The sequence below is a fragment of the Myxocyprinus asiaticus genome, chromosome 28 (assembly GCF_019703515.2).
Source record: "Myxocyprinus asiaticus isolate MX2 ecotype Aquarium Trade chromosome 28, UBuf_Myxa_2, whole genome shotgun sequence".
NCBI lineage: Eukaryota > Metazoa > Chordata > Actinopteri > Cypriniformes > Catostomidae > Myxocyprinus > Myxocyprinus asiaticus.
The window spans coordinates 26,081,975-26,107,578 of record NC_059371.1 but is presented as its reverse complement, the minus strand read 5'-3'; the positions used below and the strand labels follow the sequence as shown (position 1 = coordinate 26,107,578).

The following is a 25,604-nucleotide window of genomic DNA, read 5'->3' as shown; positions in this document are numbered from 1 at the left end:
AAACTATATATATATATATATATATATATATATATATGTATATGTATATTTGCATAAAATTGCATAACCGGTGCTGATTTTTTAAAGATATATTTAAGAAATCTTAAAAGCAGAAACTATTTTTTGCAGTAAAACTGATTTTTTTTTTCCTTTTTTTTCTTTCTTTCTTTCTTTCTTTTTTCAGCGCACAAATATTCATTCGGATGAGACTGCACCCATCCATTATTACATTGGATGGGTGCAGTCTCATCCGAAGTCTTCGCTATCCTGCGAGACCCTTATGCAGTGCAACATATTGTTCGGTTTCCTCTCCCGCAGACAGTGGTCGCTGCACGGGCGGATTGGGATGGATTTAAAGTACGGGAAATCACTACGTTATGCATTTCATAAAATCTTTGCTTCATAGTTGTGGATCTTATTCTTTTGAAATCGTTTATGATTTGTTTACTCACTCTTCTCTGTTAAATACGTAAGAACGGCAGACGATACGGCACTAGAACGCATCTTGTTGTTTCTAAAGGAGGCCGCGCAGGCCTCGGAGTTTCCTGAGATTTTGTGCAGCATGGTGTGCTCGGCCCACGGGACACTCGCGCCCTTAAACACCCGGTAAGACCTGACAACAGTGCGCGCGCTGCAACAAGTCTTTTGTTGAGCAATGGGTTGAATACTCGTTATCTCCATATTTAATACTGTAGCTACATTTTAGGTTAATATATTGAGTATGTTCAGTAACATATCCCTATTACAATGTAAACATAAAGATTAAGCAGATTCGCGTAGTTGAATGTTTATTAGCATGCTATGTTATTAGCAGGCAAGCTAACTACTAACACTTATGTTGTAACAAACTGCTTTTCTGAGATCGCAGACTACTTTGCTGAATAGAAAATATTTTTATTTTTAATTTTGGATATAATGAAATAAATTGTGCATTACATTTGTGTATCTTTATTGGTTACCTTTCATTACCATCGTCCCGTTGAACGACCCATAGCTATGCAGCTACAAGCCTATGCTTTGTAAGGTAACTGGTTATATAAAGACTAATAGTTAGTGTTTATGTTAAGACATAGTTACCTACTTGATTATTGATAAGACTTCGCTTTTATAAATATGCAGTGTTATAACTAATGTACAAATGTGCACTAAATTGTTGACTTCAAATTACAACTGCTACTTCAGCGTTAACCCCCTTGAAATGAATAACACTAATTTATAGGATATGAACAGTTTTCTTAAGGATGTTTTTTCTTTTCTTTTTGTTTTTTTTTTTTTTTTTTACTGCACAGTTTGCTCGTACAACTCTTTTTCAGGCTTACCTGATTAGTTTATTGTTGTTTGCCGTTTACGCTCAGTGTATAAAGGCTTGGTTAAGAATTCATTAGAGAACGTGTTTAGGTTGAATCTAATGCCTAAGAGAAAGGCAGCGGATGTTTGGATGTGGATTTTTAGCTAAGGGTAGGAAGTAGCAGGTAACCACAGATATTGCAATCACTGATCATATCTGGGTTAAAAACAAGCGGACAACATACAACTAAATCAATATGGAATACTCTTTAATTTTTTGTATTATTACATTACAGTTTGATTTTGATAATTATAATTATCTCAATTAATTATTCATCACTCTCTCAACAGGTGCCCTGCCATAGTGTGGACCTAGTGCCCAGTTTGACTGCAGTGCAAAGAATTCTCTCCTACAATTCATCAGGAGCTGTTGCCACTGCCGGTGTTTTTAATATACAACAACAGAGCCGAGACTGGAGATATACCACTCTTAAGTAAAGCTGGCGACTGTAGTTGTCCACAGAGGCAGTTAAGTGAACTGTGGTGCCAGTCTTAAAGAGAAGCAATATTACGTAATTTCACTGACATAGTTGGCCAGAGACTTTAGAATGGCTTCTGTTCCTGTTTACTGTCTGTGCCGTCTCCCTTACGATGTCACCCGATTTATGATTGAGTGTGATGTCTGTCAAGACTGGTTTCATGGGAGGTGAGTTTGCATGAGTAAAGTGAAACATCTTGTTATGATGTCCCTTAAGATGTTTGGATCAGTTTGGATCCCAACTGTATTCAATTGTCATGTTGTTTATGTAGTTGTGTTGGTGTGGAAGAGGACAAAGCAGCTGATATTGACCTGTACCACTGTCCTAACTGCCAGGTGACACATGGACCCTCTGTTAGTAAGTGTCACAAATGCGATAGTTTCCTCACATGTTGCTGGTGTTGGTGTAAAGAGCAGTTATCTTAATTGGAATTCTCAGACCCTTTACTAATAATGAGTCATGCATAGCTGGTAATGAACAGATCGCTGGACCACTTACAACCTAATTGTGCAACACAAATGCAATGAAAACACAATTCAAACCAGGTAGCCCTAGATAAAGCTTGCCTGAGTAAGAGTACTCAATATATTATCTGCTTCACTTTCAGTGCGTAAACGACGGGGTGCTTTTAAGCACTCTGACTCTGGAGGGGGGAGAGACTCAGGACGACCTGTTAAGACAGGAAGCGCTCAGTTTGTCAGGGAATTACGTAGCCGCACTTTTCCCAGGTAAGGTCCCAGATACTGAGTCACAGGATGACTATCGCCAGGTCAAAATTAGGCCTCTAGGTGATTTAGATTGGTTGGCTCAGTTAATTTAGCACCATTAAACCTTAGTTAACCTAATTTAGGGTAATGTGCACAATGATGAGTATGCTGAAAAACATTTAAGACTCACTCTTGATTGTTTGTATTTAAGTGCTGATGAGGTCCTGCTGAAGCCGACAGGTGCCCAGCTCACAGTTGACTTTCTAGAGGAACGCTCTTTCAGTGTCCCAGTCTTGGTTCTCAGGAGAGATGGTTTGGGCATGAATCTGCCCCCTCCCTCTTTCTCTGTATCAGATGTTGAGCATTATATCGGTAAACACTCTAAATCACAACAGCAGTGCTATTCTTTGCTATATTTTCAATCATATGTTTGTAAAAAAAAAAATATATTATTTTTTTTTAAAAATTTTGTGGAATTTGTTTCGTTTTAGGTGGTGACAAGGAAATTGATGTGATTGATGTGGTCCGCCAAGCAGACCTGAAGATGAAACTGGGAGAGTTTGTGGAGTACTATAACAGTCCAAACAGAGACAGAGTGTTGAATGTGATCAGCTTAGAGTTTTCAGACACCAGGTACTTCTATCATCCAATGTCAATGTAATTAAAATGTGCTAATTCAGGGTTTTTTTGTGGTGACATTCATCAAATTAATGTCTTTTCGCCTGCCTGTAGGTTGTCAAACCTGGTGGAGACACCAAAGATAGTGAGGAAGTTGTCATGGGTGGAGAACCTCTGGCCTGAGGAGTCTGTCTTTGAGAGGCCTAATGTGCAGAAATACTGCCTGATGGGGGTGAAGGACAGTTACACAGACTTTCATATTGACTTTGGAGGAACCTCTGTGTGGTACCATGTACTCCGGGTAAATTGTTAATTATGTACCATTTTCAGTGACAAACACAAATGTGTTTGTTTGTATGAGAGAGGAGAAACAAATAAAAGGCAGTAATTTGTGTGGAAAAACTATTTATTTGTATTTTTTAAAGACTTGTTCCATATTTATATTATGTTTCTTGTATGTTTCAGGGTGAGAAGATCTTTTACCTCATTCGTCCCACACCTGCTAACCTGGCCCTTTTTGAGTGCTGGAGTTCATCCTCCAATCAGAATGAGTTGTTCTTTGGGGACCAGGTAGACATGTGCTACAAATGTTCACTTAAGCAAGGAAACACCCTTTTCATCCCAACAGGTACAATGTCCTTCACATCACATGCACAGACCTTTGTAATCTAAGAGAAAAATTCTGTTTATTATATAGCCCATGAAAAAGCATTGTCTAAAAATAGTTTAGTTTGTGAAATTCTATTGAGGTTAATAATGATGTTTGATTCCTTGTGTCTTTATTGCTTGTTGCCAGGGTGGATCCATGCTGTTCTGACACCTGTGGACTGTCTGGCATTTGGGGGAAATTTTCTTCACAGCCTCAACATTGACATGCAGCTTCGGTAAGATGACACTTCTGTTTATTTTCTGATTATAAACAGTCTAGTCAGTATTGAACTGGGATTTTTTAATGGTGGATTTTCCCTTCCTCTTCATCAGTGCGTATGAAATTGAGAAGCGACTGAGCACAGCAGACTTATTCAGCTTTCCAAACTTTGAGACAGTGTGCTGGTACGTTGGTAAGCATCTGCTGGACACATTCAGAGGTGAGGCTTCTCTTCATAATGCAAAAATCTATTTTATTATTTGCTTATTTCTGTTTTAGTACAATATTCATCGCTTGCTTTTTCTGTTTTGCATGCCAACCCACTTTAGGTCTGAGAGAGAATCGACGACATCCTGCCACTTACTTGGTCCATGGAGCCAAAGCACTCAATAATGCTTTTCGCACCTGGACACGGAAAGAGGTAAATCCCAATTAAAATGTTTCACATGCAATTCGACAATTTGCATTCTAAATAGTTATATGTCTTAACATTGTTTGGTACCATCATAAACCATTCACTTCAAATGTGTTGGTTGGTTTTGTGATATCAGTCCTTGGCTGAGCATGAACATGAGATACCGGAGACCATAAAGACCCAGCAGCTAGTGAAGGATCTGGCTAAAGAGATTCGCCTGGTTGAGGTGAGAGGAGCCCTGGCCCATAGTTTCAAGAACAAAGCTGGTGTTGCAAATCTCATTTGTTTACCATGTTTATGTGTCTCCCTTGCAGGATATCTTCCAGCAGAACATTGGCAGGAGTGGAACACCCTTCGGTGGATCACAGGGTCTTCCCTCTCCTCACCCCAAAGCTCTATTAAACACATCCCTCACTTCTGGCCGACCCCCAAGTAAAAAGAAAGGCCCCAGGCCAAAGGAAGTATTTGGAGGAGGAGGTCTGCTCCCTCCAGGAGCTAAGAAAAAGAGCCAAAAAGGTAAAGAGATAAAGACAGAAGCCGGAGAGCTGGACTTGCTTGAGATTCATACTAAACACACTCTCAAGAAATTCCAACCAGGATGCAAAGTCAAAAAGAGCAAGGTATCTTCATTTTTGATGATCTAAAAATTAGCGACAGTTGTTTGCATTGCAGCTTGTTTTGTACTTTTTCCATTTATCATCATTATAAAAATATAATTTGGCTTTCCAGCTCGAGCTGTCTGATGACTGCCTAGATGACTTTGAAGAGAAGATCAACAAGAGCAAGCTCAAACTTGTGCTCACTAATGGAAAGATACAAGGGTAAAACTGTCAGCTTAACCCGTTTCCCAACAGAAGGATTCTCAGTCTTTTGCGAGGACTCAAACTTTTTTTTCTTTTAGGAAGAAGGGTCGTGCTAGCAGTGCAAATGGAGCAGGTAGTTCACTTCAACAGTTCCAGCCTCACATGAGTACCTTGTCTGACTTTGATTCAGAAGATGAGCTTCAGATTGATGAAACCCCACCACCTCGCCGTAGACCAGCTCTACCTAGCAAGAAGAAATTAGCAGGTAAAATGTCACAACACTATTCATTTTCTGAACTTGTTTGTGTTAAACAAAAACAATATAACTGCTTAACTTTCTTGTACTGTTCAGTCATTTTTTACCAAAATCACAATTACCTTTTTAATAAAAATGGTTTCCTTTATCTGAGTGATTATAAGACTTGGTGACTTTCCCTCCAGTGGCCATCTGAACACAAACAAATAAAATCTAAAAATCAGCTACAATGCAGAACACACACAGAAATAAGGGAATGAGACCATAACACACCCACAATGCAAAAAACGCAAGCACACGCACACACAAACGGGTGAGACTAACAGCCAGAAGGCAGAACACAGAAAACAACACACACACAGACTCGTGCATGCATACACACACGGGGGGGGGTGGACTCACCCCTTAATTTCTGTGTGTGTATGTCTGTTGTGCATTGTGGCTGATCTCTCTGTTTCTTACTGTTAATTTTTTTGCATTATTATTAATTTACTTTATTACATTTTGATGCTTTAAATATATGATTGGTAAAAAACTGATTATTCTATGCCTTCTCTTTGTAACACCATGGTCAGGTTACAAAAACTGACATTTCAAAACAGTAATCAAACACAAATGTTACACTTTGACAAATAATAGTTTGATAATGTCTAAATATGTATCCAAATGCATAACTTGTGATAAAATTTAGAATTACTACACAGTGGGTGGCTGCACAGAACACTGCAGTGATCTACTAGCAATTATTGTCATAACATGATTTTCAAGTTAGTTTTTTTTTCACCAGATGGCAGCAATATGCCCCCAATACTTTATTTTACAATATTTTCTTAGTTTCAACTTATAGAAGTGTAGGTGTTAACTGTAGTGAAATTACTGTACATAAATTGGCTTATCTGCATATGCAAATGAATGGTGAAATTGAGAAATGTACATGTAACTAAGTGATGACCACGAACAGTAAAGTAAGCAGCCAATCTTTCTCAAAATAGCACCATTAATACTATTAGCATCTTGGAACTAATACTTGCCTCAACTGATGGTCTCAATAAGGTCTACCAAGGAAGCTACCTCGGGCCAAACCATGCAGCGACCCCCATAGAATCCGTGAGCCAGGAGAAGTGGACTTCGATATTGAGGTGATTCAAGTCTCTCTTGGGTAGGTTTTTAAAATAGTCTCTAGGTATCTGGTTGTCACTGGTTTTATATCTCGTTGATGTTAAATAGGAGGATTACACCACAGATGAAGAGATGCTTACAGTGCAGGGTGTAAAAGGGGGATCAGGGGGAATTTTGGACTTGCTCAAGGCAAGCAAACAGGTGGCTGGTCTAGATTCTGCACTGAGGTACTTCATGCTCACTTATATACTGCATGCTGATCATTAATTCAGAATGTGTTCTTATAGAAGTGTGCCATTTCAACATATGACAGAGAAGAATAAACTGAGATGGAATAGTGGAAACTATAAATGAATTTTCTTTTTCTTCTATGGTTTATTTTGTAAAGTTTTTAACATACAGTAAATGTGCAAACACATCCCACACAATAATGGCCTAGGACATTGCTTTATATTACACAAGTGGGCAAGGCATGGAACCACAACAAAAATAAGTAAAACATTTTTTATAATGTCTGTATCTTTGTTGATTATCTCCTTGTAACCAGTGAGGAAGCACCAGCTTCCCCCAGCACCCGTGATGCTATCCAGGGCATGCTCTCCATGGCCAACCCTCCATCCTCCTCATCTTCTTCCTCATCCTCTTCTCCTCTATCTGTCTCTGGAGGGGGCGAGATGCTGGGGCTCATGAAGGAGAAAGGAGGGAGAGCTGTATGGGTAAGTGGTGGAGTCAAGAAGAGTGAAAAGAAGACCGCCTTTCAGAGACCTGGGAAACGGCCCATCAAGCGTCCTGCACGGCATCTCAGTGATGACGACAGTCTTGATGAACAGGAGACACTGGGTACCTGTTTTAAAGACTCTGATTATGGTGAGTTCACAGATTGTTTAACATTCACACTAGGGTTACTTATATTCTAGCTTGTGGTTGATATGGGTATCTAGAGAGCAGGATGGCCGATATAAATGCAATAAACATAATACGTATTATTAACAACAGCAACACCGATGTAAGCAAAATTTCTAAAGTGAAACAAACACTTATTTTAAACAATATTTACTTAAATTTGCAGAATAAACCTTGAAAACAGAAAATGTTGTCTATTCATTGACAAATCTATTGGTAGAATTTGTAACTGACACAAGGGAAAGTTAACACTCTTGTTAATTGGCCAAGCGAACATGGTTATCCGCCGATGCCGATAATGGCCAAATATTGGCAGATTAATCGGTCTATCACTAGCTCTAGCATGAGCAAATACTGCAACATGGGTATCAGAAAGTACTCTATTTAATAAATGAAAATCTGCAGAGTCTACAAGGGGAATTTCCACCATCTGCTCTGTTTTCTCCAGTGTATCCATCATTAGAATCTGATGAGGAGGACCACATAAGCAAGTCCAAAATGAAAAGGAAACGAAACTGGGATGATACTCCTTGGAGTCCTAAAGGTAGCAGCATTTATGAAATTCATGAAAACAGACTTTTTTAGTACATCGGTTTATTAAAAGACCAACCTAAACACCATTTTTAATGCATCCTCAGCCCGTGTTATCCCCACACTGCCCAAACAGGAGCGACCAGTGAGAGAGGGTGCCAGGGTGGCATCTGTAGAAACTGGCCTTGCAGCTGCTGCTGCCAAATTGGCACAACAGGTGAGCTTATTATATCATTGTGTCATTGACGCTATAGACATGACCTTTACAAATGCACTGCCGATATTAAGTATGTTACTGGGTATAATGCCAGGAACAACAGAAAACCATAACCAAGAGAAAATACACAAAGAAGAAGGTCCCTCAAGAGAAGGTACATTCTGCAGCTACCCAGCTCCAGCATCAGCCGGACTCTGCACCTGTGTCTCCTACTCTGCCTACTGAGCCTCCTATGGACTGCATCATTGAGGAGAGGAGAGTGGAGGTGTACTCTGCCAGTCTGCTGGACCACGAATACACAGCAGGACCAGGTCCGTTCAGCCCAGGGGGCCCAAGAGGAAGCGGCGCCATGGCCCCTGGTGTGTTCCTGACATCAAGGCGAACCTCACTCTCTCCCCAAAACAGTAGCAGCCTCCCTCCCTCTGCCCTCTCACCTGGAGGGCTGGCAACACAGACATCAGCAGGAGTATGTCAAGGTAACCAGAATCACTGGGTCTATTACAAATGTTCCAGAACTGCACAGTAACCTTAAAAATATGTAGGAACTGCTCACACATGTTCTTGCATTGAAAACAGATAGATTGAATGCAGTTGTCAAAAATTCATGACAGAAGTTATATGGCGGCTTAAAAACACTGTGCTCATGATGTGAGAGAAATCAGCTAAATATGCAGTAAAATCCTTAAAGGGATAGTTCACCCAAAAATGAAAATTCTCTCATGTACTCACCCACATGACATCCCAGATGTGTATGACTTTCTTTCTTCTGCAGAACACAAACAAAGATTTTTAGAAGAATATTTCAACTCTGTAGGGCCATACAATGCAAGTGAATTGTGACCAAAACGTTTAAGCTCCAAAACGTACAGAAAAGCAGCACAAAAGTAATCCATACGAGTGGTTAAATTCATGTCTTCAAAAGAGGTATAATAGGTGTGGGTGAGAAACAAATCAGTATTTAAGCCCTGTTTTACTATAAAACTCCACTTTCGACCAGCCCTCCTATGCACGTTCACAAGAGGACAGAGCTCTTCTTTGTGTGTATCGCCACCTACTGGGCAGGGAGGAGAGTGTAAAAACTGAGGGATAAAGGAAAGGAAAAGAATAATAAATCATATTCGCATAACAGCCCAGTAGGTGGCGATATGCATGAAGAAAAAAACAAAAGAAGACCTCTTGTGCTACTGTTTATGCTGTTTGCTCAGTAATCATTTAATAAAGCTGTTTGAATTATACCCCATCTTGTATTCCGTGTTATTATGACACCTGTGCCGCTTTGAAAACACTGTAATAATGCTCCTACTTAATACAGACTGGACAGAGCAGGGCAAGTAAACTTTGAAGCGAGCAGACTATTATTTTATTAAATCGCAGCCCTTTGTGGTTTAATAATCGCACGAGGTCATATCACAGTTTTGATTTGATTACGATTAATTGTGCAGCCCTAGATGCCGCTTACATTGAGCTTGTTATTGCATCTGTCTGAGCTGTTTTTGAATTGTTTTTCTATGTAAACATGCTAAACGAACACCTTTGACCATTACACGGCATTTAGCTGTTTTTTCAGCATCTTTTTAAAACATCTTTGTCAAGTTATAATAACTTCAACTCGTGTCGAGACACCTGCGTTCTGTTCTGTTCTTGTGCTGTTTCTAGCTTCTTTTTTTTCTTACACAAGAACATGTTTAGTCTGAATGGCTTCCAAGATGTTCGTCTAGTGAATGTTCACCAACAATTAGAAAATAGTGCAGGTGGAATGCAAGATTGTGTAGTACAAAACTTAAATCACACTGAAAATGTCTAATTTCTTTCCTCACAGGGAAACGTCCAAAGAAAGGACTTGCCACAGCTAAACAGAGACTAGGAAAGATTCTGAAAATACATAGAAATGGCAAGCTTCTCCTGTGAGAGGTCACTGTAGATGGATAATAAAGACAGGGGACTGTAGGGAACAATAGAAATGGAGAAAACGGATTGAGAGAGAGAGAGGACTACAGCGATGACTGGACTAATTGTGGTGTTAAAATTATGTGATTGTTTTATGGTTAATATTCTGCTTGTCTGGATTTATATGCTTCATAGGAATGAAAAGTGAAAAGATTGGTAACTTGCTGTGAGAATTTATGAAAGGAAATCTCAATTATGACATTGTAGAGCAGCATAATGTTTTAGAACAGAAATTCTATTTGAAGAGCGGTTAGACCTAAATGGAAATACAATTCTGACGTAAACTTTATTAATGGATAGCAGTGAGTAATTGCTACAAGTTTATTTCCATCATTTGGTCTTCATTACTTTACCTCTAAAAATCTCTTAATTTTAAGATGCATACATGAACAGTCCCCCCCCCCCAAACCCTCTTTGAATCATATTTATTGATTTCTGTTTTAACATTGTACATTTCTATAAAAATAAATACATTTAAAAAAAACAATGCCTAGGAGCGCTTGATGTTAGACCAAATTTTCATTTTCCTAAAGCCACTGCAAACAAAAACAGATCACATTGTTCATACATTTTTTGACTGATTACTGGTTTCTTTGAATATTGATGTCCAAAATTGGTGATGTGGTGGGTTTGAATCATCATATGGATGATAGGAGTTTAGATTCTTCAGTATAGTCATCAGTTTAGCAATTTGTGAATGTCACTCACATAACTTTCTTATGGCTATTTGTCTCCGCAGTCTTATCTCCTCCTAAAGCCATCCATATTATTTTTGTTTACTAGCTTCATGTAGTATGTTAATGACAAATCATTTTAAACCATAGAAGGCAATTTGATACACCTTTGACCATTATTGCTGTAGACTAAGTCTTGTAGTAATGTCTCTTTGCTTGGTAAAGAATGTTTTACGGTAGTATACTAACAGTTTTTTTTATTATTATTATTATTAACAAATGTATTTTATATGTGAATATATTTTAAGTTTGTCTTGTTTTGTTTGTTTGTTTTCCCCTCTGCTTGGGCGATATAAAGTTCTGCCACTGTTTCGTCAGGGTTTGATCTAGTTTTTTTGTTGGGATCCTCATGTATAGTTCCCAAGTATAGCTGTAGAAAGCTGAGTTCAGAGGTTTTGGGGTACATTTTAGTAATTGGAAAAGCATGAAAACTGATTTAGTATGAGATCATGGGGGATTCTGGGAGTTCAGTGTACATATTTGGTGTTTTTTTTTTTTTTTTTTTTTTTTTTTTTTTTTAATGAAAGAATCTATTGCAATTCAATCTTGACATCTTGTACAAAAATGCCCAAATGTTTTGAGAAGTGTATGACAACATAAGAGTTGTTTAGTCAATTTTATTTGTATAGGGTAAATATACTGTTATTTTACATTGATGCTTATGATATTACCAATGTGATAAAGTTAATGTATTCTATTGCTATGTCAATTTGTTTTTGTTCATTTTGATTTACCCCACTTAATATTAATTGTATTGTCAATATACTTTAGTTTCTTTATATATATATATATATATATATATATATATATATATATATATGTATGTATATATACATGTGTGTATATATATATGTATATATATATGTGTGTGTGTGTGTGTGTATATATATATATATATATATATATATATATATATATATATATATATATATATATATATATACACTCTGTTCTAGAGGAGTTCATTCTAACAGTATCTTGTCCATTTATGTAATAGCAACAATATCTTTTTAGTCTTGTCCTTGGACCTTTATCCATAATCAGTACCAAAAATATTGATATCCATTAAATCAGTGGGCCAGTGTAAATATTATTTACTGTAACTTTTTTTTCTCTGAAAATGTCACAGATCTTCACTCTGCCGGACTGTCATCGTGCCATCCAAATGTATCTTGAAACAATTTGTTTTGAACGTGAAATAACAAAAGACAGTTGTTTGAATTACCTGGTTAAATAATTGTATTATTTTTAGAAGTTGTTTTTAGATTATTCCGAAATTTGAAAGGATATTTTTGGAACATTTAGAGTTTTTTGAACATTTGTTAGATTTCCTGCCTTCTTTACATCATCCCTAAATGTTGTTAAACACTCAGTTTTTGCTAAACATCTGTGCCTTCAGGAACGTCCCAAACAGCAACCTCACATGTGCCTCTGTGCACATTTTTGATACTAGTTTCAATTTAATCAGAAACCATGGATAGCCGCTTGTCTTAACTGTTATTGAAAATCTGTGAAAATTCTTACTGTTACTGAAAAACGGGGAAGATGTGAAGCGAGAGGTGGGATAAAGCAAATGTTCAAAAACCTCAAAATATGAGGACTGACTTTTATGTTCTTATTAAAACTCCTTACATTTACTTAAGTTATCATGTAAAGTTAAGTGTGCATTTTAGGGTTTATTTATCCTTTAACAATTTTCATATTGTCTGTTAAAGTTTAATCTGAACAATTAATGTAATCACAGTTCCTCTCAGGGTTTATTTTGTATCTAATATAATTTTGATAGAACAGTTAAAAAAAAAAGAGCAACATGACAAGTACACATTCAGGACCATTTAAAAACCAAGTCAAATTTGAACTCATTGAATATTTATAATTGGACTTTGTCTTTTGCTATTGTCACCACCTTTGATTTTTTGAAAAGGCTTGAGCAGATTTTTCCAAATGAGCTCTATTAAAATATATTTTTAAAAAGTTGTATCGACATTGTTTGAATTTTTATCATTATAAGCCTTTATTAATTTACACGGTTTGTAACAAAATAGACAGTGAATTACCCGCCAACTTGCTGCTTTGTGTATTACAAAGGGTCCATAATTCTATTGTGCGCCAGACGCTGAAAATAATGAACCCGTAGAGATGGAATAAACTGCGCAAAAACAACGGGAGAAGTCACGTGATTTAAAGCCGCATTTCTGTTGCCATAGTAGTGTCAACGGCGGCCAACGATTGGCTGCTGTAACGTGTCCGTCAGCCAGTGAAAATGAGCGCTTTTTACAAACCATTCCGGATGTCAACACACCGCAGCTGCGCTCTCGAGCGTTTGCTCGGCGATAGTCGAGAGTCCTGTAGCTTGAAAACAACATAAACGGAGCTACAGGTTTTGGATACAGCTTAACCCGGTCCTGGTACGTATTTGTGGAGTAATAAACTAGTAAAACTTGTATATGCCCAATGACCTACTGATGTTCATGCTGAACTTAAAATATTTAGGCTGAGTACATATTACTAGCATGCTACATTGCTAGTTTCCTGACGCTGTTTACGTTAGTGTTACAGTATTATGAACCATTGATCCAACATTTCCAAAATAAGGTATATTATATGAACATTAATGAGACCTGTTGTGTTAGCAGACACTTAACCTCTCTTGAGATGGCGTCCTTCAACCCTCTACGACCCCAGACCAGAACTCCGCTGGATCATACGGGGTAAGTGAGCTGGTCATTCCATAGTTTGTCAGGCGTTACTCTGTTTTAAATGGAAAGTTCACTCAAAAATGAAAATTCTCTCATTATTTACTCACCCTCATGCCATCCCAGATGTGTTTGACTTACTTTCTTCTGCAGAACACAATTGAAGATATTTAGAAGAATATCTCCTCTTTGTAGATCCATATAATGCAAGTGAATTGTGACCAAAACTTTGACAACATAGAAGTTATCCAAACGACTCCAGTGGTTTAATCCATGTCTTCGGAAGCGATCCAGTCAGTTTTGGGTGAGAGTAGACCAAAATGTAAATAAATCTTGACATCAGCAGTCTCCATGCAACATCTAATGCTCTGAGCATGAGTTAAGCGCTAGGAAGTGTAATGGATCTTAAAATCATGATCTGACCTAAAGGCTGCAATTTCGAGATGTACAATGAAAAGGAGTTATATTTTGGTCTGTTCTCACCCAAAACCGTTTGGATCGTTTAAGAAGACTTGGATTAAACCACTAGAGTTGTATAGACTTTTATGCTGCCTTTATGTGCTTTTTGGAGCTTCAAAGTTTTGGTCACCATTCACTTATGGACATACAGAGCTAAGATGTTCTTCTAAAAATCATCTTTTGTGTTCAGCAGGAGAAAGAAAGTCATGCACATCTGGGATGACAAGAGGGTGAGTAAATGATGAGAATTTTAAATTGTGGGTGAACTATTCCTTTTAAGAGTTATTCTTTACCCACAAGTGACTGTTCATTTAGCTGTCTCACTTCTCTGTTTAGGATCTTGAAGAATCATGACTTGAGTAAAGCTAAACTCAGTGCTGTGCCCTCATCCAAAAGAGGTTCTGAGAATCTGGACCCTAATGCCTCAAGTGAAGCGAGAAAGGGTGTGAATAAATTGAGAGGTGTCAGCAGGCTTCCAGTCCTTGCCAAATCTCTCAAACCAGGTCTAACTGACCTAACCCAAAATCCCAGATGGGAACAGAGGCCTCTTACGGTAAGGACACAGCTTTGGTTACTTCATATTCATCATAATTATAGGTTACTGTCAAATTAAAGAGAGAGATGAATGTGTCTTATGTGTGGGGTGTATTTTGCTAGGATTTTGTAACATAGGCTATAATAAATGTCGATACTGAGCAATTTGAAGGAATTGCCTTAGTCTAATGGAATCGCCTTAGTCTTATGCTGAATCTTTTGAATCCTTATGGGCATCTGTTGTCTCTCATTATGATTGTGCTCTAGCAAATGACCAGGAGTGGCTGCTGAATAATTGTTTTTATTTTGTCCACAGGGTAAAGCTCAGAAAAAAAGGACATGCACCAAACCTGTTCCTTTCAATTTGTCGCAATCACGCGCACACAGTAAGAGAAACACAGACGTCACCACTGGCAAAGTGCCCCTGACACCTTCTGCCCAGCTAACACCCGGGGCAAAACTAAGAAACTTGAATCCAAGTGCAAGAACTGAAACTACAAGCTGTAAAGCTACTACACCAGGTGTCCTCAAGACTCACTCAAACAAGTCACTGCGACTTGGTACACAATCTGTTGTGCCACAGACTGGTAGTCATGTAGAATGTGTGGCATCAACCAAAGCAACAGCATCAGATTCTACTGATGGTCACCCACTTGCAGTTTGCAGTCAAACTGATTTAAGTTCACGTTTAGGTAGCATCACTCTTGTACAATCTAAGCCTCCAGTAGATTTGGGTTTGAGTCATTCTTATAAAACTGTGCTCAGTAAAGTAGATGTTGGTTTTGATTGTCATGCACCAAAGGACAAGAACGGTTTCCAAACTGTCCAGTCAGCTAATGGTACACAAAGCCATGCAAGCACTACAGGTAAGTTGTATGTTGATCATGTAAACCATCAAAGCCTTTATTATTCAGTTGATATTCTTGGATGCCAACAGTGTTTGTGGTATGTGAAAACTAGTGTTTTTTGCTAAGTTTAAAGGAATAGTTTGCCCAAAAATAAAAATGTCATAATTTACTCGCACTCATGCCATCCCTGATGTGTATGACTTCTGCAGAACACAAACAAAGGTTTTTAGAAGAATATCTCAGCTCTGAAGGTCCATATAATGCAAGTGAATGGTGACCAAAAAGCACACAAAAGGTAGCATAAAAGTAATCCATTTGATTCCAGAGGTTTAATCCATGTGTTTTGAAGCGATCCAGTCGGTTTTGGATGAGAAAAGACCAAAATATAACTCCTCTTTTCACTATAAATTCTGACATCAGCAGTCTCCTTGGCAATCATGATTTCAAGCTCGATTACACTTACTAGCGCAATCATGTGCTCTGCGCATGCTTGAAGCACTAGGAAACTGCAATGCCAAGATGTACAGTGAATAAGGAGTTATATTTTTGCTGTTCTCACCCAAAACAAATTAGATCGCTTCAGAAGGCATGGATTAAACAACTTGAGTCATATGGATTACTTTTATGCTGCCTTTATGTGCTTTGTGGAGCTTCAATGTTCTGGTCACCATTCATTTGCATTGTATGGACCTAAAGAGCTGAGATATTCTTCTAAAAATCTTTGTGTTCTGCAGAAGGAAGAAAGTCATACACCTGGGATGGCATGAAGGTGAGTAAATTGTGGAAGAATTTTCATTTTTGGATCAACTATTCCTTTAAGTATGTGTAAATGTGTGGAGTTTGATTTAACTGCTGGTTACTGATAAACAACTTGTTTGCATGTGAGTGCAGGGTCAGTTTCAACTCTTTCTTCAGCTATGCACAGTGTCCTCCCATGTGAAGGATCGAGGTCTGATGGAGCTCAGTGCATGATGCCGCATTTGTCCACCTGCCCCCCTGGACCAGGAACCTCCAATAATTTGGTTAGAAATTTCTTGAAAAGCTCTGGAATGAAGCCAAAATCTGTGTTTACCCCTTGATAACCGTGCTTAGGGCTTCTCCAGTTCAGTTCAGCAAGATGGTATTTTGTAACTTATTTGCACTTACAACTTGAATAATCTGTATAGTTGGTGCTCCATGTTTTTGATCTTTTAGCCTCAAAGAGTTTCTGTGAAGAAGAGTCATCGTGGCATTGATCATAGCACAGGTTAGTTTATCTTTCTGATAATCTTCAAAGACCATTGGATTCTTCTTTTCTCACAGGTTGTAGTGGATGAGCTATGAGTGAGCTCTTTGAGAATTTGTGAATGGTATCTTTTCTCCTTTTCACTTTAAGACAATGCTGGGTCGTTTTCGCCTGACCTATCGTCTCTAAAAAGTATTCTGCAGAACGAGGGAATTACAATAGGAGATCATTTGGGTGCAACAACCCGAGTATCAGCCTGTCCCACTGGCAGAGGAACCTCTATTTATTCTGTGAGTCCATTCCACTGAAATGTCCATTCACACATTGTTCTAATATTTTAAATCTGAATGCTCCATTTAACAGAATTGGTTGTAAAAAATATGGTTCTTAAAATTGACATTGTCTCCCATAGGCTAAAAGAGTACCTTCCAAAAAGCCAAAAAAAATAGCTCCAGCAGAGACCACAAGCCCTACAAGTATGTATTTTGCTTATTTGTAATTCTAATCATATTGATATCAGCAGCACTATCCAGTCAAATAAAGGAGTTATAGAAAAAAGACTCCATGATATCACTTTACAAAGAGTTTTCTTTCTTTTGTCGTATTTCCTATTGAGACTGGGGCCCCATTTACAGTACACCTTGCATTAACATGCTTTTTTGGTGATCTGATCGCTATCGGCTAGCACTTGACCACAGTAAATGACAGGTTTAAATGCACCTAAGACACATTGTGATTGGATAACTGAAACCACATTCTGAGGTGTACAGGGACGGATTCTGATCACATTCAAATGTCTAAATGTAAATGCGTTTTAGTTATCCAGATATAGCTACAATAGTAATTAATTATGTGATGTTAAGCTACGTTGTTAAAGTGCTGTGCTGCGGTTTCTTGCCTTTTTCTGTTTATTCTGCCATTGCAATGTCAATAACACAACAGACACTGCCATTTTGCAATCTTGTCACCTGAACAATTAATTGTTTTTCCATTAATTATTCTATTGGAATACTTTTGGAATATGTCGTCTCTCTCCTCAAATCCCCACTAGCTTGCGTCTCTTTGCTGTTTTCTAATCATTATGTGGCTCACGTGACACTCACATGAATCAAGGCTTTTATCAGGTTTCAGATGAGAAGCATATTTAGCACACAAAGCAGCGAATGAGAGATGAATGCCATAAAATTTTCTTCTGCAACCCAAAATTTAGTTTTGGCGGCTGCCAAAATTTTTTCAGTGAAGGTAAAACCCTGACTGTCAAAGTGATGGAAAGCATTGGAATTATTAATCGATGTATATCAAATTGGCTAAAAGATGGAGAATTTTCAGTTACCACAGCCTCTGATTTATTAAATAGAGTTTTCCATTTAGTGCAGGGAACTTTTGATTGGATCTTTATTCGAATACAGTGGAGATGCTTGACTGCAAGGTATAAATGCAATCCAGCTAAAGAATATCCAGATACTATTCGGATATGAAACGCATGTTAATGCAAGGTGTAAATGGGTACTGGGAGTTTGGGATCACCCCATTTTATATAGATTTGATTATAGCTGTTGTAGGATGGCCAGAGACAAAGATGAGACCAATGATGCATGAGAGCTTTATTGAGTTTTATGGAGATGCATACATCACAGCCGGGTCTATGCAAAGACAACTTGGTGGTTGCGAACACAGACTTTTATAGCCATGAGGCACTGCGGAAGTGAAGCAAATCAAGCAAAAACATTCTAGAAACTAATACAGAAGTGGTGAAGCATTTTACCTCAAAACAATATAGAGACCCACACAGACAACAGAGGTAGCAGTTGCTTTGTACTTTATGAGAAACATGCATAGGAACAAAAACATTATTCATTGAAGGACATCTCTGGGGCCACAACACACAGGCTTCAATTTTGTATCAATTCTGTCCTCCCTTCTGTCTGCCCAGGCACTTTAAGGACACAGGTATAGATGGCTTCAAATCTAATAGACTAAAAGCCACAAAATGTATTTATTATGATTTCATGGGGGTCTTTAATATTTGATTACATATTGTATTCATCAGTTTGTGCATCATTCAGTTAATAAAGATTTGTGCTTGCAGGAAGTACTATGGACTTCTCTCCTGATCCATCAGCGCTCTGTGGTATTCTGAATAATAATGGAGCAACACCTAATGTACTAACCCGACCCTCAGGCAGAGGAACTTCTGTTTACTCCGTAAGTTCAGAATGCAACACTCAGTTGCCATTTTGATGGCGAAAGGAAGTTGTTTTGAATTGTGTAACTTTATATATATCAGGCCCAGAGAGTACCCGTGAAGAAGACGAAAACAGAAGCCACAGCAATCGTAGCGGCAGCATCTCATTGTGAGTTTTTTTTTTTTTTTTTTTTGCATTGCATGTATAAAAACATGTATATAATGTTTTCTTCCCCTTTGGTGCCTTGTTTTTATCCCTTTTGCCTGTTTGTATCAACTCATTGTTTCTCTGCTATGGTGCAGGTGCATATAAAACTCCAGTGATGAAATGGACGCCTCAACGGGTTCCAAACACCAAATCACAATCAATGGTCAGTGTGCCTTTTTGGATGTCTTTGTTTTAAGCTACTGTTGTATGCAATTCAACCTTTCTAAAATCTTTGCAATAGTTAACACATTAATTTAATGCCAGTAAATGTTGTGTTATATAGGTTATAGTGATAATAGCAACTGACGGTAGATTTTAAGAAGGACTTACATTGAGATACATTATGATACTCTTGAGGGTGAACTTCCTCTCTACATCTCAGGCACTATCTTAGATCCCAGCAAGTAGAGTCTCAAATAAATATGGCCTGATTCTTGTGACACAGTTTTGTTCAACAGGTCTGACATTCTAGTTTAGAACACCCACTGCTCATGATTCAATCAATTACTGATGAATAAACTCCTCCTTTACATTTGTATTTTCATTGAATATTCTGCTTCACTCCGAAATCCATCACTTTTTGGAATTAAAATGGGATGTGAATCCTGATTATGTGTACCTACATTTTTATTACTTATAAGTTAATATATTTAAATTTGTGCATATTTACAGAGGAAGCTCTTTACCGGACAAAAGACACCCAGATTTAGGGACTCTCCAGATGTGAGTGAACCCCAAGAACCCAGCACTGGACCTTTGACATTCCAGGAGGTAAACTCACCCCAGGGCATAGAACCCTTGTAATGTTTTGCTTGATCTAAAGATGAAATCTAGAGTTAACAACACTGATTTTTATTTTTGATTGTATAGCAGGGAGATGATGTTGTTCAAAGGTTATTTGAAGAGCCAGAGCAGATGGACAAAGATGATTTTACTTCTCATAAACTACTGAACAGTCGCCAAACTGTAAGATTTGATTAAAAATCTGTGATTTATTTTATGTTGTTTTATTCACTTGATGGCCTAAAATTAATCTTGCGTGTTATGACATGGACCTCTTTTCATGCAGATTGAACCTCAATCAACAACTAAAGAAAATTCTGATTTGAATCGTCACATTAAAAATGAAGACAAGAAAACAGCCCAACCTTTCATACAAGCCGCACACAGAGGGTCAGTCATTGTTTTCTCTTCAAGCCAAAGATTATTTGGATCAGGCCAGCCTCGTGAGACCTCTGGGGCCCCTCTGCAGCTCAGCAGAGACAGTGATGCATCACATAGTACACTGCCACTGCAGTCAGACCAAAACAATAGATCACAGATCACTCCCAGCTTAGATATCACTAAACAAATCAACACCAGCGCACAAGGCCAATCAAAAGGTAACCACTTTAAAATGAGCTTTTTCTGCTTTGTCATGATACAAATTTCTACAGATATGTATTTTACAGATGTATTTAAATGACCATATAAATATAAAATGGTCTATTTAGTCAACTGTAAAGGCGATGTGTAATTCTTTCCATGTAAAAACACTTTCTATAAGTAAGCCATTGGTTGGTTGCTTTCCTGAAGAATTTAAACACTGGCTTTCCCTGGAACCATTAGCAGCCGCGATAAGAGAGGAGGATGATTTTCCAGGGGTGGTTGTGGGAGGTGTGGTGCATAAGCCTCTGCTTTACGCAGATTATATTTTATTATTTGTCTCTGAACCTACTAGCTCTATGCCTTGCCTCCACAGAATTATTAATTCCTTTTCCAAGTTCTCAGAATACAAAGTAAATTGGTCTAAATCCGAAGCTTTGGCTCTGACAGTGTACTGTCCAGTAAAGGCTTTCCAGCCGGGCGCCTTCCAATGGCCCATACAGGGCATTAAGTATTTTGGGATTTTATTCCCAGCAAATTTGTCTGATTTAGTTAGTGTTCATTTTGACCCTTTAATAAAAAGGTTTTCGAGCGATGTGGGCAGGTGGGCTTCGTTACATTTATCAATGATTGGGAAGGTTAATGTTATTAAAATGAATTGTATTCCAAAATTTAACTACCTGCTACAATCTCTCCCAGTAGATGTCCTCCTCTCTTATTTCAAGCAATTTGATAACATAGCAAAGTCCTTCATTTGGAATGGTAAACGTCCCAGACTGCATTTTATAAGTTACATAGGCCGATAGACAAAGGTGGGCTAGGCCTACAGTGCATCCGGAAAGTATTCACAGCGCTTCACTTTTTCCACATTTTGTTATGTTACAGCCTTATTCCAAAATTGATTAAATTCATTTATTTTCTTTAAAATTCTACAAACAATACCCCATAATGACAACGTGAAAGACGTTTGTTTGAAATCTTTGCAAATTTATTAAAAAAAAAACAAAACAAAAAAAACACATGTACATAAGTATTCACAGCCTTTGCCATGACACTCAAAATTGAGCTCAGGTGCATCCTGTTTCCACTGATCATCCTTGATGTTTCTACAACTTAATTGGAGTCCACCTGTGGTAAATTCTGTTGATTGGACATGATTTGGAAAGGAACACACCTGTCTATATAAGGTCCCACAGTTAACAGTGCATGTCAGAGCACAAACCAAGCCATGAAGTCCAAGGAATTGTCTGTAGACCTCCGAGACAGGATTGTATCAAAGCACAGATCTGGGGAATGGTACAGAAAAATTTCTGCAGCATTGAAGGTCCCAATGAGCACAGTGGCCTCCATCATCCGTAAATGGAAGAAGTTTGGAACCACCAGGACTCTTCCTAGAGCTGGCCGCCCGGCCAAACTGAGCGATTGGGGGAGAAGGGCCTTAGTCAGGGAGGTGACCAAGAACCCGATGGTCACTCTGCAGCACTCCACCAATCAGGCCTGTATGGTAGAGTGGCCACACGGAAGCCACTCCTCAGTAAAAGGCACATGACAGCCCGCCTGGAGTTTGCCAAAAGGCACCTGAAGGACTCTCAGACCATGAGAAACAAAGATTGAACTCTTTGGCCTGAATGGCAAGCGTCGTGTCTGGAGGAAACCAGGCACCACTCATCACCTGGCCAATACCATCCCTACAGTGAAGCATGGTGGTGGCAGCATCATGCTGTGGGATGTTTTTCAGCGGCAGGAACTGGGAGACTAGTCAGGATCGAGGGAAAGATGAATGCAGCAATGTACAGAGACATCCTTGATGAAAACCTGCTCCAGAGCACTCTGGACCTCAGACTGGGGCAAAGGTTTATCTTCCAACAGGACAACGACCCTAAGCACACAGCCAAGATAACAAAGGAGTGGCTACGGGACAACTCTGTGAATGTCCTTGAGTGGCCCAGCCAGAGCCCAGACTTGAACCCGATTGAACATTTCTGGAGAGATCTGAAAATGGCTGTGCACCAACGCTCCCCATCCAACCTGATGGAGCTTGAGAAGAATGGGAGAAACTGTCCAAAAATAGGTGTGCCAAGCTTGTAGCATCATACTCAAAAAGACTTGAGACTGTAATTGGTGCCAAAGGTGCTTCAACAAAGTATTGAGCAAAGGCTGTGAATACTTATGTACATGTGAATTTTTTTTTTTTTCTTTCCATTTTTTATTTTTAATACATTTGCAAAGATTTCAAACTAACTTCTTTCACGTTGTCATTATGGGGAATTGTTTGTAGAATTTTGAGGAAAATAATTAATTTAATCCATTTTGGAATAAGACTGTAACATAACAAAATGTGGAAAAAGTGAAGCGCTGTGAATACTTTCCGGATGCACTGTACCCAAGATTTTGTTTTATTACTATACGTTCAGTCTCAGACATTTGGCTCATTGGTCACTTCCATCTGAGAGAGCCCCTCCCAGGTTTGTTATTGAACAGGCAGTTCTTGCCCCTATTTCGCCATTACAAAGCATCTCTATCAAACTAATCAGAAAAATTAAGTTACACCCCATTATTTCGCATTTACACTCGGTATGGTCTAAAGTGTCCAGATTGTTTAAATTGGGCACTTATTTAAATGTTGCCTAGAGCATATGGCAGAACCCAAGATTATGTATTGGCAAGTTCCCTTTCTGCTGGCCAGAGTGGATTGTGAGGGGGGTTCTACACTCGGTGACCTATATGAAAGTGGAGTGTTGAGATCGTTCGAAAACTTGGTCCAACATTTTGGGATCCCCAGACCTCAGTTTTATAGGTATATACAACTGCGCCACCTGCTTTGTACACCCCCCTAAGGAGGCAGATGCTTTGGGAGAGGTGATTGCGACTTTTGGAAAAGGTCATGAGGCATCAGTGTATTACTCCCTGTTAATTCAGAGTCTGGGGGATGGAGCCTTAACTTCTCTCAAGAGAGTTTGGGAGAAAGATTTCAACTTGGCACTGGAGGAAGGAGTGTGGGCTAAGATTCTTAAAAACGTTAAGTCTGCATCTAGAGATGCTAGGGTGCGTCTTATACAATTCAAAATTTTGCATAGATTTTATTGGACCCCCTCTAGACTGTATAGGCTTGGTCTTAAAGACACACCCACCTATTGGAGATGCCAATCGGAGGTTGGAGAAATGGCCCATGTTTTTTGGTGGTGTGTCGAGATCCAGATATTCTGGTTGAAGGTTCAGAATTTTGTGTGTGACGTGGTTGGTACTCGGGTCATCGACGTGGGGGATGGCCATTTAGAGAACTGGGTTCTGACCTGTGTGATAATTGCCAGGCAGGTTATTTTGAGGGGTTGGAGGTCAGCTGGTGCGCCCCCATATCTGGAGTGGTGCACGGAGGTGGGGAGGGTGGCAGCTTATGAGGAGGTGTCATCGGGAAGACGGAGTGGCTTGGATATGTTTATACGGAAATGGGGCAGGTATTTGGAGTTTTTGGAGGGCTCTCGGGTGGGGTGTGGATAGAGAAGTGTAATATAGTTAGTATGATTATTGTGTGTGTGTGTGTGTTTGTGTGTATTTTATTTTTTTATATATATGTGTGTGTGTCTGTTTGATTTTTATTTCTGTATATTTACTTATGTTTGACCACAGGGTTGTTTATTGGGGGGTGGGGTTGGGAAGGGGGGGTTGTGGGGTTTAAATGTTGATTTTTATATTTATATGTTTTGCATTTCATTGTTATTGTATGATTTAATAAATAAATGTTAATTGGGAAAAAAAAAAAAACACTGGCTTTGAGGCCCTATGAAAACATTGCCCTGTTTGTTTGGGCGTCCTGACCAACACAACACTGCAACATTGGCTCAGTGGTGTGAGTTTGGGGTGGGGCTATCTGTATACTGACCAATGACAACTGGGGGGAGTGTTCGGGAAACCTGTTTGAAAACAGTCATTATTTTTGCGATTCTGTTTGGTGGCACAGAAATTACGCACTTTGCCTTTTAAGCAGTACTTTTAAACTTTCTGAAGAGTTTACTAGTTAAGACTTGTAGTATTTGCGTCATGTTTTGAATGTTACCCACGATGTGGTAATGTTTCCATTTCTGTCTGTAGTTCCTCCCCTTGTGTCTGCTCTTCGGCGACGTCATACTCCTCTTGAGGAGATGTTTCTGGATGACGAATGTGCTACCTACACCTCTCGCCTGCTATCTTGCCAAGTGCAGCCCCGTTGTGGAAACCCTGTAGCCACCACACTTCTGTTTCAGGACTCCACTGTGAGTAATCCAGTTTCACTCTCATTTTTATATTTAATAAATAGAAGTTCATGTCTTAGCATACTAAACCAGTTGCCAAGTTCAATGGACTTTGATGCATCTTCGGTCTTTTCTTCTCTCAACAGTGTTTTTTACCCATTGGCCTCCCATACGTCGGAATCCAGTGGCCTTTGGTTCCTCTATCAGGGCTTGATGGCAGTGTTCCTCAGAGTATTGCACACTGAGTCAGTCCATGCATGATTATGCCGGATATTTCAGTGACTGTCTGCCTAAAACCGTATTACTAGTTGCACTTTTTTTGTCTTATGTTGTCTTATAGCTGAGATGTAAGCAGCCAACCTTGCAGTTGGCCACTGGCTATTGACATGGATGCTTTTTACAGCAATCCACAAGCACTGCAATTTAATTAATATGATTTTCAATGGGATACACTGTTGAAAATTTTGATTGAATGCAAAACTCTCTCTTTGTATTGTTGGAAACTTCCATAAAATTTTAGCCTGAACTTGTCACTGACTGGAAACTGTGTTTTCAACTTGTATCTTGTGTATAATAAATGTGTATATAAGATGTCTGTATGCTGTTGATTTTTTTTTTTTTTTTTTTTTTTTTTCTCTCTCTGATACAAAAATTCTTAAATTGTCCATTTTGAAATATGTTGCTTTATCAACCGCATGGTATTTCTCATGAAATAAGAATCCCAGGACAAAAACTATCAACATTATTTTCAAGGTGTCATTGGCCTATTTCCTATGCAAATGTGTGGGCAGAACATGACCATATGCATGTATGAATTGTGTGCTTCCATACAATGTGTATATTGTATCATGGCCTGCTGAATCAGAAGGCATTAAAACACCACTAATCCATTTTCCAATTTAATGAGAAGC

General features: G+C 38.7%; 2 protein-coding genes across 4 annotated transcripts; both read left to right on the top strand.

Annotated features, from left to right (window-relative positions):
* The first annotated feature begins 286 nt into the window (after positions 1 to 286).
* Positions 287 to 11,746, top strand: LOC127419319 (histone lysine demethylase PHF8). 3 transcript variants are annotated; one of them, XM_051660636.1, is made up of 23 exons: positions 287 to 357; positions 475 to 606; positions 1,639 to 1,993; positions 2,098 to 2,183; positions 2,434 to 2,554; positions 2,745 to 2,905; positions 3,025 to 3,166; positions 3,266 to 3,452; positions 3,617 to 3,779; positions 3,948 to 4,035; positions 4,133 to 4,239; positions 4,349 to 4,440; positions 4,571 to 4,660; positions 4,749 to 5,054; positions 5,164 to 5,255; positions 5,336 to 5,502; positions 6,547 to 6,632; positions 6,721 to 6,839; positions 7,160 to 7,479; positions 7,964 to 8,059; positions 8,154 to 8,263; positions 8,358 to 8,739; positions 10,083 to 11,746. In XM_051660636.1, exons 3-23 carry the CDS (start codon positions 1,896 to 1,898, stop codon positions 10,169 to 10,171), a joined length of 3,102 nt encoding a protein of 1,033 aa, XP_051516596.1. In that variant the 5' UTR covers positions 287 to 357; positions 475 to 606; positions 1,639 to 1,895; the 3' UTR covers positions 10,172 to 11,746. The 3 variants fall into 3 exon arrangements, with proteins under 3 accessions (XP_051516596.1, XP_051516597.1, XP_051516599.1); XM_051660637.1 differs by having other exon boundaries at positions 298 to 606; positions 8,367 to 8,739; XM_051660639.1 differs by lacking the exon at positions 6,721 to 6,839 and having other exon boundaries at positions 298 to 606; positions 6,547 to 6,652.
* A 1,856-nt stretch (positions 11,747 to 13,602) lies between these two features.
* Positions 13,603 to 25,284, top strand: LOC127419251 (uncharacterized). The gene is made up of 16 exons (XM_051660511.1): positions 13,603 to 13,655; positions 14,290 to 14,329; positions 14,436 to 14,652; positions 14,950 to 15,499; positions 16,373 to 16,503; positions 16,676 to 16,727; positions 16,857 to 16,996; positions 17,119 to 17,182; positions 18,796 to 18,911; positions 18,994 to 19,060; positions 19,195 to 19,262; positions 19,772 to 19,870; positions 19,970 to 20,065; positions 20,169 to 20,481; positions 24,554 to 24,714; positions 24,840 to 25,284. The coding sequence occupies exons 2-16, from the start codon at positions 14,319 to 14,321 to the stop codon at positions 24,936 to 24,938; spliced, it is 2,184 nt and encodes a 727-aa protein (XP_051516471.1). The 5' UTR covers positions 13,603 to 13,655; positions 14,290 to 14,318; the 3' UTR covers positions 24,939 to 25,284.
* Positions 25,285 to 25,604: the final 320 nt, after the last annotated feature.